This window comes from Salvelinus fontinalis, chromosome 38, assembly GCF_029448725.1.
Source record: "Salvelinus fontinalis isolate EN_2023a chromosome 38, ASM2944872v1, whole genome shotgun sequence".
Taxonomy (NCBI): Eukaryota; Metazoa; Chordata; class Actinopteri; order Salmoniformes; family Salmonidae; genus Salvelinus; species Salvelinus fontinalis.
Window position 1 is genome coordinate 7,270,837 of NC_074702.1, and position 17,521 is coordinate 7,288,357.

The window sequence follows — 17,521 nt, forward strand, 5'->3', positions numbered from 1 at the left end:
TGGGCCTATGCCCTCCCAGGCCCATCCATGGCTGTGCCCCTGCCCAGTTATATCAAATCCATAGATTAGGGCCTAATGGATTTATTTAAATTGACTGATTTCCTTATGTGAACTGTAACTCAGTAAAATCTTAAAAATTGTTGCATTTTGCGTTTATATTTTTGTTCAGTAAAGGTTGGACTTTAGACCTGTGGTGGCTTTTGTCTTACAAATAATGATAAAGGTAAACAAACCAGCAAATAGAGCTAGTAGCAGAGATCCAGATTCAGCACCATGGATAGCGGCCATCGGAACCACCCACGATCTGACATTTGAGAACCACAAGACTGGACAGCGGCTGATACCTCCTGGTGATCCTGCTGGAGTCATGTCCAACCTGGTCATCAGGAAGGATCAGCCAGTTATGAAAAATAAAATGTACTACTTCAATATGGAGATATCCTCAATGGTGCGGCCCATGCTGCCACAGACACTATAATGGCACTGATACAAAGTCCTGAATCTATCTCTATGATTATTCTTCAAATGATTCTCCCAGTAGCCATTGACGTTGCTGCAGCTTCAGCCAGCCACTTTCCACAGTCTTGAAGTTGGAAGTCCCACCAAATTGACAACATTAAAATGGCACTCAAGGGCGCTGCCTATGCTGATATAGCCTTTTGGCTACTAGAGTCCTCTTTCATTCTCTATTAAATAATTGGCAACTGGGCCTGTACAGGAAGTAGCCAAAACCTAAACGAACTCTCTTGTTTCAGCTAGCCTGGGTGCCAGTCTATTTCTACTCTCTTGTGAACTCTAAATGCCATAACTCCTTATTGAATTGGCATGCCAAATGTTGACACTGGAGTTGACACTGGAGTTGACATGAGCACAAACCAATCTGGGACCAGGGTATGTTTGGTGTGAAACATTTTCATTACACCTTTTAGATGGGTGCAGATGTAGGAGAGAATAAAGTTATTTGTTATACTATTGGGATGCACACATAGAAAGTCTCTTCGTCTCCCAAGACCATCGAGGTTACCATCGGTAGCCTAATTCGCTCTAAACAGGAATTTAAACCGCTCAGACTTCCCGGCACTTGTTTTGGGCGTTTTAGCACAACCCCGTGACTGTTTCTCTCCTAAATGACTGGGTGATTTCTGTCCATCCACCTCCCTCTTGCCCTATACGTTGACTGTCAACGATCGAGCGTGCTGGTGTGACGTGGATAGAGCCCGCGGGCGGTGGCGTGCACTGTTGAACCCAACCTGCTGATTTAAAAGAAACAGGGACAGCAAATACTGCGCACCTACACCCGGGAGACAACTAACTGTGGCGAGGATGGCGTCACGTAGCCTGGGGCTGCATGTAGCTCGCAAACAGGACGCTGCCAGAAGCGGAGCTGTGGAGAGGAGGAATCTACTGACTGTCTGCAGGTAAAAGAATGCTCGGTTTGATTGTGTTAATTTACTAATTGGTGAGATGATTAAATGACCGCATTCTCGTGCGACTGGCGATTGTGTGTGGCTGCTGTTGAAGACGGTAGGGTAATTGGTGGTATTGGCTAAATTTCTAAATATCGCACATAACCGACCATCCTTTGTTCCGCTACTGTGGCATCGCGTTTACATTAGTGTTGATGGTGTTATATCGACATGAACTGTAGCCTATAACGCCGCACTAGTTCTGAGGGTTCTCCAATGGTCACACACACAAGCCGCCGCCACCTATGAGCCTTAATCATTCATGGAATCACAGTTACCTTCATTAATTAGGTGCCCAACTCAATACCAGTGTAGTCTATAGATTTCACATGAACGAAGGTAATTCAACACACAGCTATGAATTGGCACGGAACTGTGCAATGTGTGATGATTCTCTTAAATTGTTAATCTGAAGTTTCATGCTCTTCGAACAGTATAAATAATAATAGTTTGGTGGGTGCTTATATTTCACACATGTGCAAGCGTGTATTATACGAAAGTGTGTGTGTTAGCTATAGTGATGTCGTTCTCTGTGGATAACATCATGCTGTTGAACGCCCTGTCAAGTATAGCTCTATCAGACCCAGCCGTATGCCCCCTGTGGTTCTAGTGAAGAGAGAGATTGGGTAGATGAGATATATGCTACATACTCCCACTCAATCAGTAGACACATGAGCCCCTTTTTGCTGCTCCAACACATGACCACTGGTGTATCACCATTAAAGATCACTGGTGTCAGAAAGCAGGGAGTGGGCATTGTACTCACATGTCTCCAGGGCTGGGGTTTATTTTCATGGCAAGGTGGTGTATCATCTCCAAGCTGGTGACAGGTGAGGAAACCACAACAGAAGAGTTATCAGGCTTTGTTTTCCCTTTCTGGAGGGGCTTTTCACAACCTCATTGTCAGAATTTTCTCCAGGAATGTCACTTTTTTTTCAAAAACATTTCATGTGCAGTTCTTGTGACATTATTTAGTTGGTTTGGTGAACTATGCTCACGTGGTGAGTAACCTTGTCTGATTCCCGAAGACTCCTGTTAGCTCACTAAGCTAATGCCTAGGCTTTCTCAGTGAGCTAAATCAAGAGCTTGGGACTATAAGGTTCTACTTGCATTTTGTCCAGATTGAATTATTGACATAGCCTTGTTCTGTTCAATGTTCTCTACCTATACAGTAGTCTAAATACCCCAATTCATGTTAAGTGCAACAGAATACAAGATAAAAATCGCTGACACCTTTCAAACCAATGAGGGGTTAGAACTTTAAAGCCAATTATCTCAATCATCATTTTGCAGATAGAACCTTATAGTACCAAGTTCTCAAACTCTTAGTTGATGTATTTAGAGCACTTGGGTTCAATATATGTTAGTTTCTAGTGAGCAACTGCTCTAGTCTTAATAATCGCTTTGGGTCATCAGGACCGACTCCACCTAAACCAATGATCTGAATAATGAAAATATAAATCCTGTGGAATGAGTTCAGATCCAATCAACCACTGCTGCAGAACATGAATAGATACAGTTTATTGGTTTCATTGATTTAATATGCAGACAAGGCTGTGAAGTTCCTGTGTCCTCATCACTAAGGAATTATCATGGTCCACACACACCAATACAGTTGTGAAGAGGGCACGACAATGCCTCTTCCCCTCAGGAGGCTGAAAAGATTCGTCATGGGATCTCCGATCCTCAAAGTTCTACAGCTGCATCATTGAGAGCATCTTGACTGACTGCATCACCACTTGGTGTGGTAACTGCTTGACGTCCACCGGAAGGCGCTAGGGTAGTGCGTAAGGCCCAGTTCCTCCCTGGGGCTGAGCTCCCTGCCATCTAGACCCTCTATACCAGGCAGTGTCTGAGGAAGGCCTTAAAAATGGTCAGACTCCAGCCACCCAAGTCATAGACTGTTCTCTCTAACGCATGGCAAGTGGTACCGATGCACCAAGTCTGGAACCAACAGAACTCTGAACAGCTTCTAACTCCAAGCCATAAGACCACTAAATAGTTGGTCTGGGTAGCTATTGGTTAACTATTTAACTATCTGCATTGACCCTTTTTGCACTAACTACACTGCTGCTACTTATCTATTTTGTTGCCTAGTCACTTTATACCTACCTATACATATCGAACTCCATTACCTCGTACCCCTGAACATCCACTCAGTACTGGTACCCCGTGTATATAGCCAAGTTATCCTTATTCCTTGTGTTATCTTTTTCTATAAAAAAAAAAAAATCTGCATTGTTGAGAAGGGCCCGTCAGTAAGCATTTCAATGTTAGTCTACACCTGTTGTTTACAAAGCATGTGACAATTATTTTTGAATGTCATCTAACATGCTCTGGGAACTGTCATTTCTAATCACTGATGGGGGGGGAGATATATAAGGACAACCGTAACCGCTTTTATCAGACCACATGACCTTCTCCCATTCCTCCTCTGGATCATCCAGATGGTCATTGGCAAACTTCAGACGGGCCTGGACATGCGCTGGCTTGAGCAGGGGGACCTTGCGTGCGCTGCAGGATTTTAATCCATGACGGCGTAGTATGTTACTGATGGTTTTCTTTGAGACTGTGGTCCCAGCTCTCTTCCGGTCATTGACCAGGTCCTGCCGTGTAGTTCTGGGCTGATCCCTCACCTTCCTCATGATCATTGATGCTCCACGAGGTGAGATCTTGCATGGAGCCCCAGACCGAGGGTGATTGACTGTCATCTTGAACTTCTTCCACTTTCTAATAATTGTGCCAACAGTTGTTGCCTTCTCACCAAGCTGCTTGCCTATTGTCCTGTAGCCCATCCCAGCCTTGTGCAGGTCTACAATGTTAGCCCTGATGTCCTTACACAGCTCCCTGGTCTTGGCCATTGTGGAGAAGTTGTAGTCTGTTTGAGTGTGTGTACTGTTGTCTTTTATACAGGTAACGAGTTCAAACAGGTGCAGTTAGTACAGGTAATGAGTGGAGAACAGGAGGGCTTCTTAAAGAAAAACTAACAGGTCTGTGAGAGCTGGAATTCTTACTGGTTGGTCAGTGATTAAATACTTATGTCATGCAATAAAATGCAAATTAATTACTTAAAAATCATACAATGTGATTTTCTGGATTTTTGTTTTAGATTCCGTCTCTCACAGTTGAAGTGTACCTATGATAAAAAAAATTACAGACCTCTACATGCTTTATAAGTAGGAAACACTGCCGATTTTGCAGGTTATCAAATACTTGTTCTCCCCACTGTAGCATGTCTTCTCTTGAGAGCCAGGTCTGCCTTCAGTGGCCTTTCTCAACAGCAAGGCTATGCTCACTGAGTCTGTACATAGTCAAAGCTTTGCTTAAGTTTGGGTCGGTCAGTGGTCAGGTATTCTACCACTGTGTACTCTGTTTAGGGCCAAATAGCATTCTAGTTTGCTCTGTTTTTTGATTAATTACTTGACACTGGAAATAATTATCTTTTTGTTTTCTCGTGATTTGGTTGGGTCTAATTGTGTTGCTGTCCTGGGGGTCTGTATTTGTGACCAGGACCAGCTTGCTTAGGGGACTCTTCTCCAGGTTCATCTCTCTGTAGGTGATTGCTTTGTTATGGAAGGTTTGGGAATCGCTTCATTCGTCCCTTTTTCTGGATTTTGATCATTAGCGGGTAACGGCCTAGTTCTGCTGTGCATGCTTTATTTGGTGAAATATTTGCAGAATATTTGCAGAATTCTGCATGCAGAGTCTCAATCTGGTGTTTGTCCCTTTTAGTGAATTCTTGGTTGGTGAGCAGACCCAAGACCTCACAACCATAAAGGGCAATGGGTTCAATAACTCATTCAAGTATTTTTAGCCAGATCCTAATTGGTATGTTGAATTTTGTGTTCCTTTTGATGGCATAGAAGGCCCTTCTTGCCTTGTCTCTGAGCTCGTTCACAGATTTGTGGAAGCTACCTGTGGCGCTGATGTTTAGGCCAAGGTATGTATAGTTTTTTTGTGTGCTCTAGGGAAGTGGTGTCTAGATGGAATTGGTATTTGTGGTCCTGGCGACTGGACCTTTTTTTGAACACCATTATTTTTGTCTTACTGAGATTTACTGTCAGGGCCTAGGTCTGACAGAATCTGTGCAGAAGCTCTAGCTGCTGTAGGCCCTCCTTGGTTGGTGACAGACACATCAGATCATCAGCAAACATTTGACTTCATATTCTAGTAGGGTGAGGCTGGGTGCTGCAGACTGTTCTAGTGCCCTAGCCAATTCATTGATTTTTATATATACACTGCTCAAAAAAATAAAGAACACTTAAACAACACAATGTAACTGCCACAGCTCGCATTGATGGGCCATCCTGGATGAGCTGCACTACCTGAGCCACTTGTGTGGGTTGTAGACTCCGTCTCATGCTACCACTAGAGTGAAAGCACCGCCAGCATTCAAAAGTGACCAAAACATCAGCCAGGAAGCATAGGAACTGAGAAGTGGTCTGTGGTCACCACCTGCAGAACCACTCCTTTATTGGGGGTGTCTTGCTAATTGCCTATAATTTCCACCTTTTGTCTATTCCATTTGCACAACAGCATGTGAAATTTATTGTCAATCAGTGTTGCTTCCTAAGTGGACAGTTTGATTTCACAGAAGTGTGATTGACTTGGAGTTACATTGTGTTTAAGTGTTCCCTTTATTTTTTTGAGCAGTGTGTGTGTGTATGTGTGTGTGTATATGTATGTGTGTATATATATATGTATATATACACGCGCGGGCGCACACACACCGTTGAAGTCGAAGTTTACATACACTTAGGTTGGAGTCATTAACTTGTTTTTCAACCACTCCACAAATTTCTTGATAAACTGTAGTTTTGGCAAGTCGGTTAGGACATCTACTTTGTGCATGACACAAGTAATTTTTCCAACAATTGTTTACAGACAGATTATTTAATTTATAATTCACTATCACAATTCCAGTTGGTCAGAAGTTTACATACACTATGTTGACTGTGCCTTTAAACAGCTTGGAAAATTCCAGAAAATCATGTCATGGCTTTAGAAACTTCTGATAGGCTAATTGACATAATTGGAGTCTATTGGAGGTGTACCTGTGGATGTATTTCAAGGCCTACCTTCAAACTCAGTGCGTCTTTGCTTGACATCATGAGAAAATGCAAATAAATCAGCCAAGACATCAGAAAAATAATTGTAGACCTCCACAAGTCTGGTTTATCCTTGGGAGCAGTTTCCAAACGCCTGGAGGTACCACGTATACTATTGTTTGTACAGATGAACAAGTATAAACAGCATGGGACCACGCAGCCGTTACCCCGCTCACGATGGAGACGTTCTGTCTTCTAGAGAGGAATGTACTTTGGTGCGTAAAGTGCAAATCAATCCCAGAACAACAACAAAGGACCTTGTGAAGATGCTGGAGGAAGCAGGTACAAAAGTATCTATAACCACAGTAAAACAAGTCCTATATCGACACAACCTGAAAGGCCGCTCAGCAAGGAAGAAGCCACTGCTCCAAAACTGCTATGAAAAAGCCAGACTACAGTTTGCAACTGCACATGGGGACAAAGATTGTACTTTTTTGAGAAATGTCCTCTGGTCTGATGAAACAAAAAGGGAACTGTTTGGCCTTAATGACCATCGTTATGTTTGGAGGAAAAAGGGGGAGGCTTGCAAGCCGAAGAACACCATCCCAACCGTGAAGCACGGGGGTGGCAGCATCATGTTGTGGGGGTGTTGCTGCAGGAGGGACTTGTGCACTTAACAAAATGGATGGTGTCATGAGGCAGGAAAACTCTGGATATATTGAAGCAACATCTCAAGACATCAGTCAGGAAGTTAAAGCTGGGTCACAAATGGGTCTTCCAAATGGACAATGACCCCAAGCATACTTCCAAAGTTGTGGGAAAATGGCTTAAGGACAACAAAGTCAAGGTATTGGAGTGGCCATCACAAAGCCCTGACCTCAATCCTATAGAACATTTCTGGGCAGAACTGAAAAAGCGTGTGAGCAAGGAGGCCCACAAACCTGACTCAGACACACCACCTCTGTCAGGAGGAATGGGCCAAGTTTCACCCAACTTATTGTGGGAAGCTTGTGGAAGGCTACCTGACACGTTTGACCCACGGTAAACAATTTAAAGGCAATACACTCCATTAGTATTTGGTAGCATGTAAACTTCTGACCCAACTGGGAATGTGATGAAAGAAATAAAAGCTGAAATAAATAATTCTCTCTACTATTATTCTGACATTTCACATTCTTAAAATAAAGTGGTGATCCTAAATCAGGGAATTTTTACTCGGATTAAATGTCAGGAATTGTGAAAACCGAATGTATTTGGCTAAGGTGTATGTAAACTTCCGACTTCAACTGTATATATCTGAGAGACTCTGTGTTGAGGTTGGTGATAAAGTAGTCTAGGGATGAGCTATAGGTGTACCTACCGTAGGAGTCCCCTAGAAGCCTACCATTGACTATATACATACCATACCCAGCCTGCAACAGAGCTGCAGGAGTTGTGACCTGTTTTTGTTGTCGTAGTTGTGCCTAGGGGGGCATATGGGGGAGGGAGTTATATCTTTATTTAACTAGGCAAGTCAGTTAAGAACAAATTGTTATTTACATTGATGGCCTACCCCAGCCAAACTCGGACGACGCTGGACCAAATTGTGCCGCCCTATGTGACTCCCAATCACGAATTCGAACCAGGTACTGCAGTGACCCCTCTTGCACTGACATGCAGTGTCTTAGGCCACTCGGGAGTCCTATCACCTCCAGGTAGGTGTTTGTCCCCCTGTGTGCTGAGGTGTCTGGTTCTGGCATTTAGGTTGCCACAGACTAGTACATGTCCCTTTCCCTGGAAATTATAGATTTCCCCCATGCGGCATGTTGAAGCTGTCTTCATTAAAGTATGGGGATTCTAGTGGGGGAATTTGGTATGTCTCCCTCTCTCTCTGTGTATGTAATGGAAAAAACGGAAACCTTATTGCCTGTCCTGTTTAGATAAAGCTTCGTCAACCCACTGCCACTTAACCTGCTACTGTGTGTCTGCTGTACAAGCCCCACAGCACAGAGATGACTGTTGCATCTCTGTCTGACCAACATGGAAATGAGGCCATTTAAGACTACTGAGATGATCCCTGTATTCCAGAATCAACACAGTCATTTCCTGTTTGCTTCATTCCATTAAATATCCTCGGTGCTTAATAACCTAGACACTAATTAGAGTATCTCTGGTCAGGAGCCCTATCGTTGTTGTCATGCCCCACAGTCTGACCCCCATGCAATCTACCTATATGCTTATATGACAGTGATTTAAAAAAATATATATTTGTATATTGTCAACGCTCCACTGAAAGTGTGCAGTAGAGATTGTTTCCTAAAGCCTGTAAATCATCTGTTCAGTCAGAGATGATCTCCTCTCCCTAGAGTCACATTTAACAGCCTGTCAGAGAAACGTGCTGATCCAGTGCAGACTCAGTTAACTGTGTGTGTGCAGGTTTTCAGTGAAGACGTTGCTTGACCGCTCCTGTTTAGACACGATAGACGACTCATCTCCAGAGTTCACCAACTTCGTCTCCATCCTGGAACAGATCCTCAGTCACAGACTGAAAGGTAGAGTAACACACACACACATGTGCTAAAAGCCCTTCCCATCTGGACCACTGCAGGGTTGTAGGGTATAGGAGTCAATATGTCACCTATAAATGTAGCACTCATTCTCTCTCTCCCTTCTTTCAATCTCCCCCTCCCTTCTCCCAGGTCAGACTACATGGTTTGGTTATGAGACTCATCGTAGTTTCTGGGACTATGTGAAAGCAGCCTGCAGTAAAGTCTCTCACAGCTGCATCCACAGCATTGAGAGCATGGAGAATGTACGCTCCTCCAGAGCTAAGGTGTGTGTGTGTGTGTGTCTGCACGAGAGAGGTTGCTGGTTATGCTGGAAAGCCTTGAGCCATGGGCCTTAATGATAACATCAATATTCCCACGGATCTTAAACACACAACTCTCTCAGCCTTTTCCGCTGGATGAAATTACACACAGAACAAAAGACAGCTTTGTTCAGAAGCTTTAAACAATAAATACTGTAGTGTTGTCCAAGAGAACGCCACAGCTCCGGCACAAGCACACGCACGTACGCACCCATGCATGCACACTTGCGTGCAGATGCACAAACTCAATCAGCTGACTGTGGCTAAGTAGGAAGGGCAGTATGTATTTGTATTATAATGATGTCTGTTTTAAAGAGCTACTATGCAGGCCTGATGTATAATGGAAACTTAAGAACACTGTGTGTCCACAGGGTCGGGCGTGGATCAGGCTGGTGCTGATGGAGAAGAGGTTGTCTGAGTACATCTCCTCCGCCCTGAGGGACTTAAAAACCACCAGGTCTTTCTCTCTGGCACACACACACAATGGCAATACAAAACACCAGACTGAGTTGGTTTTAGGTGTTCTGAGGATGGAACTTACTGTGTGTGTAATGTGTAGGAGATGGTATGAGGATGGGGCCATCATGCTAGGTGAGGAGGCGGGGCTGCTAGCAGATACACTCATCGGTCTCAACACCGTTGACTTCAGGTACTCGTATCATACTGTATATTATTTATAGTGTTGCTGAGTCAGAGCTCAGGTTACACAGTAAAGGTCTCAATTAAAGTGTATTTTCCTCTGGTGGTAGCTTCTGTCTGAAAGGGGAGGGGCTGAATGGAAGCTGCCCAGCGGTGATTGACTATACGCCCTATCTGAAGTCGATTCAGAGGTATGTGGGATTCAATCTTTTATTCCTTTACCTGCTATTATGTACTCTTCCCCCTGTATGTGCCCTATAAATTGAACTCCTACCCCCTCTGTAGTACCCTCTGAAGTGTGCCCTTTCCCCCTGTGTAGAGAAAACAGCATCAGCAGTGATGAGGAGGAGTTGAGGACCCTGGGGAGCAGCGGCAGCGAGAAGAACACCCCTGAAAAGATGGCTGCCAGCACTGCGGAGGCCATCTTAACTGAGCAGAGCAGCTGGGTCTGCAGGTGTAAAAGACTCGAGCAGAAATACCGCATGGCACTGGAACAGAAGGTAACGTCTCAGTGTGTGTGTATTGTACGTGTGTGTGCTGCAGAACACTGTATTGCACTATAGAATGCAGGTGTATTTGTGCCTGAGACAGTGAGGTGTCTGAGGAATAATTGGAAAGTTAGAAATCAAAATGTCAGGCTAACTGTCAGTACTCTCTTGAGGAAATGGAAACGCACACAGCTTGAAATCATTCATTCTATCCTCACCAGAGTACAAATCTATAGTGCCTCCTTTACTAAAACAAAAATATTGTTTATCTGTTTTGCTACTGCAAAAAATGTAATAATGCAACAACTCACTGTGTGTGTGTCTGCGCCAGTGTTATCTGGAAGAGATGGTTCGTCTGAGAGAGGCCCAGCTGTCTCAAGTGATTCCTCAGAACAAAGCTCTTCAGCAGAGACTAACAGACACACACCTCTCTCACACACTGGAGAAGGAACAACTAGAATACATCGTACTGGAGCTCCAGGACCAACTGTGAGTTTGTGTATCTGTGAGTGGGTGGAATGACCAGCTGTGAGTGTGACATTTTAACCATAGCGAGAGGGCCAGGGAATGCAGGAGTAGTGCACACAGCTATGTCTTACTATACTTGTGAGGACTTCTTGGGGACCAACAACCTTAACTCCTAAACCTAATTCTAACCTTAACCTTAAACCTAACCCCTAAGACTAAGATAGTTATTTTCACAAGTGAGGACCTGCAAAATGTCCCCACTTCTGAGGACTTATACTTACAGGTATAGGAAAGTGTGTGTGACACAAGGCTGTTATTATTAGTAGTTTTAAGCTTGTTATTTGAAGTTCAGTTAGTTTTCTGATCCACTTGTCCTTTTAATTTAGTTTATTTTTTGAATAATTTGTTGTTTTGTTTTAGTGTTAGGGACAGAGTAACCTATGCCACTATGGGCCAGTAATACACGGGACAGTTGAGCTAATGTGATTAGCATGAGGTTGTAAGTAACAAATAAATTCCCAGGACATAGACATATCTGATATGGGCAGAAAGCTTAAATTATTGTTAATGTAACTGCACTGTCCAATTTACAGTAGCTATTACAGTGAAATAATACCATGCTATTGTTTGAGGAGAGTGCCCAATTATGAACTTGAAAATGTATTAATAAACCAATTAGGCACATTTGGATAGTCTTGAACAGATATGCAATGGTTCATTGGAACAGTCTAAAACTTTGCACATACACTGCTGCCATCTAGTGGCCAAAATCTAAATTGCGCCTGGGCTGGAATAATACATTATGGCCTTTTGCATTTCAGAGATGGTTAAAAAAAATGCGCATGTCTTTTTTCTTTGTATTATCTTTTACCAGATGGGAGTTATTCTCCTACATTAATTTCACATTTCCACAAACTTCAAAGTGTTTCCTTTCAAATGGTTTCAAGAATATGCATATCCTTGCTTCAGGGCCTGAGCTACAGGCAGTTAAATTTGGGGATGTCATTTTAGGTGAAAATTGGGGGGAAAAGGGTCAGATCCTTAAGAGGTTTTTAAGTTAGGTTTAAAGGTAGACTCAGCAAGATGGCGTAGATGCACCGTGTACACAGTAGTAGTGCGTCAATTTCCACAACAACTATGAGCGTTGGCGCATGAGGCTTAACTTGTCCTCTGTTTTGGTCCCGTAGCTACCATGTTGCATCGTGCCAATCTCAATGGTCGTGTTAGAGCGGATCACTTTTGTCAAGCCTTTCAAAGTGTGTTGCATTGTGGGAGAAAAAATGGTCTGACTTGCGCCTACATGTCAACTGCATGACATTACAAAAATGTGATTAAAGGTCATTGACTGCAAGTTTCTGCTCTTCACCAACTTAATTCTGCAGCCATCAACCTGTATTGTGAAGCTCTATTGCCAACCAATCATTAGGGTGTTTTTGTTTGACTCACGCGAACGTGACCAAAGACATGACTGAAACAGGAACCAATTTTCCGCGATTTATGTATACAGTGGATACATATAAATAAATGTGCTATTTGAGCCTCTCTCTCTAATTGATTGTACACTACTATACTATGATTTCAGTGAGTGTGTGATATTGGGAATAGATGTTTATTTAGACATTATAAAGAAAACATTTTATAAACGATGGCAACACTGCCATGTTGATCTGAGCCTTGCTGTTGGAAAACCACATTACTTTTGGCTGTCGCAGATGCATTTCCCCTGACTTCACTCCTCGACTTTTGTCTATAGTCAGTTGCTTTTGGCCTTACAACTCAAACGCCCCCAATATCTGCGGTGCTGCTCATGGCGACGTCGTCTTGCTGAATCTACCTTTAAATATCAATGTGGCCTGCCAGATTCAGACGCTTCAAAACCCCATTCTATTTTATTTGAGTTCATTTTGGAGTCAAAGATAAGTTTTAGTTTTTCAAACAGATTTGTTCATTTTATTTCAGTTTACAGTTTTTTTTCATAATTGGTTTACTGTAATAACCTTGGTGTGATCACTTGGCCTGGGTGAATCAGAGGAGATGGTTTGGTGGAGGTTAGTTTATCACAGAGTCTCTAAATTAATGGTGTGATCAATTTGATCTCTTTATTATATTGATCATTTTAATTTGGGTTGTGAGGATTTCCTTATCTTTCCAAATGCTGGGGTTGAAACTGCAGTCATCTCAAACCAATAATCAGTCAGGGGTATGGATTTACAGACACAACATGGAGAGGGGGAGAGAGAGGGTGAGGTGAGGAGAGAAGCGATTAGAGAGAGAGACTGGGGTACATAGTATATTTTGGGACAGAATGTTCCAGGAACACAATATGAGTAGCTAGTGTCTTGACAGTAGAGGTTTATGTCTTCGTGTGTGTGCGTGTATATTTCATCCTGCTCAAGGACAGTGCTGAAGAACCATGACTTGAGGTCCAGACAAGAACTGACCGCACATCTGACCAATCAGTGGCCTTCACCCGGTGCCATGGATACCAATGCTGTTGCCTTGGATACCATGCTGTACAGGAATAGGGTGGGGCAGTGGGAGGAGTATGTAAACAGGGATAAATTCCATAACTTCCTCACTTCCTTACATGCCATAGTATGATTTTATACGGTCCACCCAAATGTGTTGACGCAGTATATTTATTTATAAATACACTGCTCAAAAAAATAAAGGGAACACCTAAACAACACAATGTAACTCCAAGTCAATCACACTTCTGTGAAATCAAAACTGTCCACTTAGGAAGCAACACTGATTGACAATAAATTTCACATGCTGTTGTGCAAATGGAATAGACAAAAGGTGGAAATTATAGGCAATTAGCAAGACACCCCCAAAAAAGGAGTGATTCTGCAGGTGGTGACCACAGACCACTTCTCAGTTCCTATGCTTCCTGGCTGATGTTTTGGTCACTTTTGAATGCTGGCGGTGCTCTCACTCTAGTGGTAGCATGAGACGGAGTCTACAACCCACACAAGTGGCTCAGGCAGTGCAGCTCATCCAGGATGGCACATCAATGCGAGCTGTGGCAAAAAGGTTTGCTGTGTCCAGAGCATGGATGCGCTACCAGGAGACAGGCCAGTACATCAGGAGACGTGGAGGAGGCCGTAGGAGGGCAACAACCCAGCAGCAGGACCGCTACCTCCGCCTTTGTGCAAGGAGGTGCACTGCCAGAGCCCTGCAAAATGACCTCCAGCAGGCCACAAATGTGCATGTGTCTGCTCAAACGGTCAGAAACAGACTCCATGAGGGTGGTATGAGGGCCCGACGTCCACAGGTGGGGGTTGTGCTTACAGCCCAGCACCGTGCAGGACGTTTGGCATTTGCCAGAGAACACCAAGATTGGCAAATTCGCCACTGGCGCCCTGTGCTCTTCACAGATGAAAGCAGGTTCACACTGAGCACATGTGACAGAGTCTGGAGACGCCGTGGAGAACGTTCTGCTGCCTGCAACATCCTCCAGCATGACCGGTTTGGCGATGGGTCAGTCGTGGGGTGGCATTTCTTTGTGGGGCCGCACAGCCCTCCATGTGCTCGCCAGAGGTAGCCTGACTGCCATTAGGTACCTAGATGAGATCCTCAGACCCCTTGTGAGACCATATGCAGACACATGCACATTTGTGGCCTGCTGGAGGTCATTTTGCAGGGCTCTGGCAGTGCACCTCCTTGCACAAAGGCGGAGGTAGCGGTCCTGCTGCTGGGTTGTTGCCTTCCTACGGCCTCATCCACGTCTCCTGATGCACTGGCCTGTCTCCTGGTAGCGCCTCCATGCTCTGGACACTACGCTGACAGACACAGCAAACCTTTTTGCCACAGCTCGCATTGATGTGCCATCCTGGATGAACTGCACTACCTGAGCCACTTGTGTGGGTTGTAGACTCCGTCTCATGCTACCACTAGAGTGAGAGCACCGCCAGCATTCAAAAGTGACCAAAACATCAGCCAGGAAGCATAGGAACTGAGAAGTGGTCTGTGGTCTGTGGTCACCACCTGCAGAATCACTCCTTTTTTGGGGGTGTCTTGCTAATTGCCTATAATTTCCACCTTTTGTACAACAGCATGTGAAATTTATTGTCAATCAGTGTTGCTTCCTAAGTGGACAGTTTTGATTTCACAGAAGTGTGATTGACTTGGAGTTAAACAACACAATGTAAGTGTTCCCTTTATTTTTTTGAGCAGTGTACTATACCTGTGAGAAGTGCTGTGAAAAAATAATGAATTTTAACATTCCAAATGGTTAGTCCAATGTAGCCATCACACTTTTTAGATGCATCCAGAGAGTCTGCTCTGTCTGTGTGTTCTACAGGAAGAATTTCCAGAGTCTAGAGCAGCTGTCCCAGTCCTCTCTGGAGCCCTCACACACACTCAACCTGGACACTAGACCAGCCAGCTCACACTGGCACCACCATGGTGTGTGTATGTGCATTTCTGTGCTATCCCCCACTACCAATAAATAATAGTTATTTTGTGCATGTGTTAACCCCCTCTTCTGCTCCCCAGGGAAGGACACCCCCTCTCTGATAGGCCTGTGTGGGTCTCTGCAGTCAGTAGCCAGCAATAAGTCACTGGCCAGCCTGAAGTCCAGTGAGTGTCTAGCCAGCCCCACCACAGATGACCAGTCCTGACCTCACCCCGTCCTAGAACAAGAGACCCAGCACATGGTTTGGAGAAAGAGAGCCAGATTTGGATCCTGGAATTGGAACTCAGCCTTTTTAAATAACATTCCACCCCATCCCGTCCTAAACCCAGAGATCTAACTTCGTCCCCAGGCCAAATTCATAGATTACCAGAGATGCAACACAGGTCGTAGAATCAGACTGCATAGATTTATTTATTGGAATTTCTATGACTAAATCACATGGAATCTGGATCCAGGAACTCGTGAGTTTAAAAAAAAAAAAATATTGAAGGAACTCATAGCTCAACATGGGAGCTGCAGTCAATCATTTGGAATTTACAACCCGAACTGACCCTGGAACCAGCGCTTCAGTAGTCAGTCCTTCAATGTAAGCGCAGAGCCGTTGGAAAAACCAGGACTATATTGACCAGGACCGACCCCATGTTTATTTATTAGTTTGTTGTACATCTGCACTGATGGGAAAACAACTGCACGATGGGAAAACTGCATAGTTGAAAGCCAGTTCCGGGTAGGCATACAGATCACTGCAGACCAAGGAGAACGCCACTTGACACTATTGACCAGACCTTTTGGTGTCACTTAAAGGACTCCTCATGATGTAAACATGCTCAGCATCCCAGAGATTGACAACTTGAGGAATGGCTTTCTTTAGGATTTCTTTAGGGATGGGTAAGGAGTGTTGAAGTTTAGGGTTTGTTGTTTCTCAAGTGTTAAAGCCTGTAGACTAGTGGTTCTGTTCATGCCTCATCAACTTGCAGGTGTTGTCCTGTTACCCTGGCAACTTAAGTGAGCTCTACTATAGATGGCCATGGTGGGTCCGACTCAGCGGCCAAAGAAATACAACTCAAAGAACGGATATATTTAGGTATTGTATTCCTGCCAGAGGACTGGACTATCTTTATTATTTATAATGTTGGAAGGGCCTTGAAATATCTAGAGGAGAACAGTGTTGCTTTTCTGTTTCTACGGTCAATCCTCTGTGGTACTTGACTTGCAGCCATAATCATATTATTGATGGCATTGAATGTATCTTATAAACTATCAAAATAAAGTCAAACACTCCATATATAAACTCCCAGTAATTTATTGGGTATTTACCAGCGTTTGGGCATCACTGTGCTTTCTTCAGGCACAGACACATTGGTAAATATCCCATATATAAACTCCCAGTAATTTATTGAGTGTCCGACTTTATTTTGATAGTTTATTTGACATTAGTCAGCACCTCCACACAAACACATTGTTCTGGGTGTGCGCCAGCGAATGTTACATTTTGGGGGGTGGAATGTATCTCATCCACAATCCGTTTTGGATTTAACCACACAGTTATGTTATATCTTTATGCGTCATAAAGGGTTTGTATTCTCAGGAAATGTTTCCTGTCCAACAGGGTTAGGTTGAACCGTTTGGTTAGGTTGAACATAATAGGCTGTATTGGGGTTGCATCTTCTGTCTCTGACTGCTTTGAGATTTGTTTTGATCAGAGGCATGTGGGGAAAGTGTTCAGGGTGTGTTCTGTCTCTCACACACACACACACACACACACACAGTTAATAGTATTGTGATATTGCACATTGATTTTATTACTTTTATTTTCTCCTGCTATTTTGAATAAACTACTGTACTAAACAATATATTTAGTGTTTTGTTTGAATTCTGTACCAATGTGTATGTTCATTCCCCATGTATACACACAGATCTCCATGTTTTTCCCCTACCACGACCCTAGTGTTAGAGCGGGATGTAACGTTTAACCCAGCAGGCCCCGGTCCAAAATAAAGTCCCTGACAGTAACATTAAACTGGTGTTTAATGACCTGTTCTGTCACCACAGGACTCAAATTAAGCACAACTTACTCCAGCAGCTACTGAGGAGGAGTAGGAGGAAGCTCCAGCAACACAGATAATTAAATCCCTGCTCACTAA

At 43.8% G+C, this 17,521-nt stretch overlaps 1 protein-coding gene across 1 annotated transcript; it reads left to right on the plus strand.

The window, feature by feature from the left end:
* The first annotated feature begins 1,179 nt into the window (after positions 1 to 1,179).
* Positions 1,180 to 17,230, plus strand: LOC129837943 (RUN domain-containing protein 3B-like). The gene is given in 12 exon segments (XM_055904535.1): positions 1,180 to 1,418; positions 8,930 to 9,045; positions 9,193 to 9,326; positions 9,734 to 9,819; positions 9,922 to 10,011; positions 10,112 to 10,192; positions 10,321 to 10,501; positions 10,821 to 10,978; positions 13,354 to 13,500; positions 15,264 to 15,367; positions 15,458 to 15,566; positions 15,568 to 17,230. Coding segments are annotated over 12 exon segments (1,332 nt in total). The 5' UTR covers positions 1,180 to 1,323; the 3' UTR covers positions 15,599 to 17,230.
* The last annotated feature ends 291 nt before the right edge of the window (positions 17,231 to 17,521 follow it).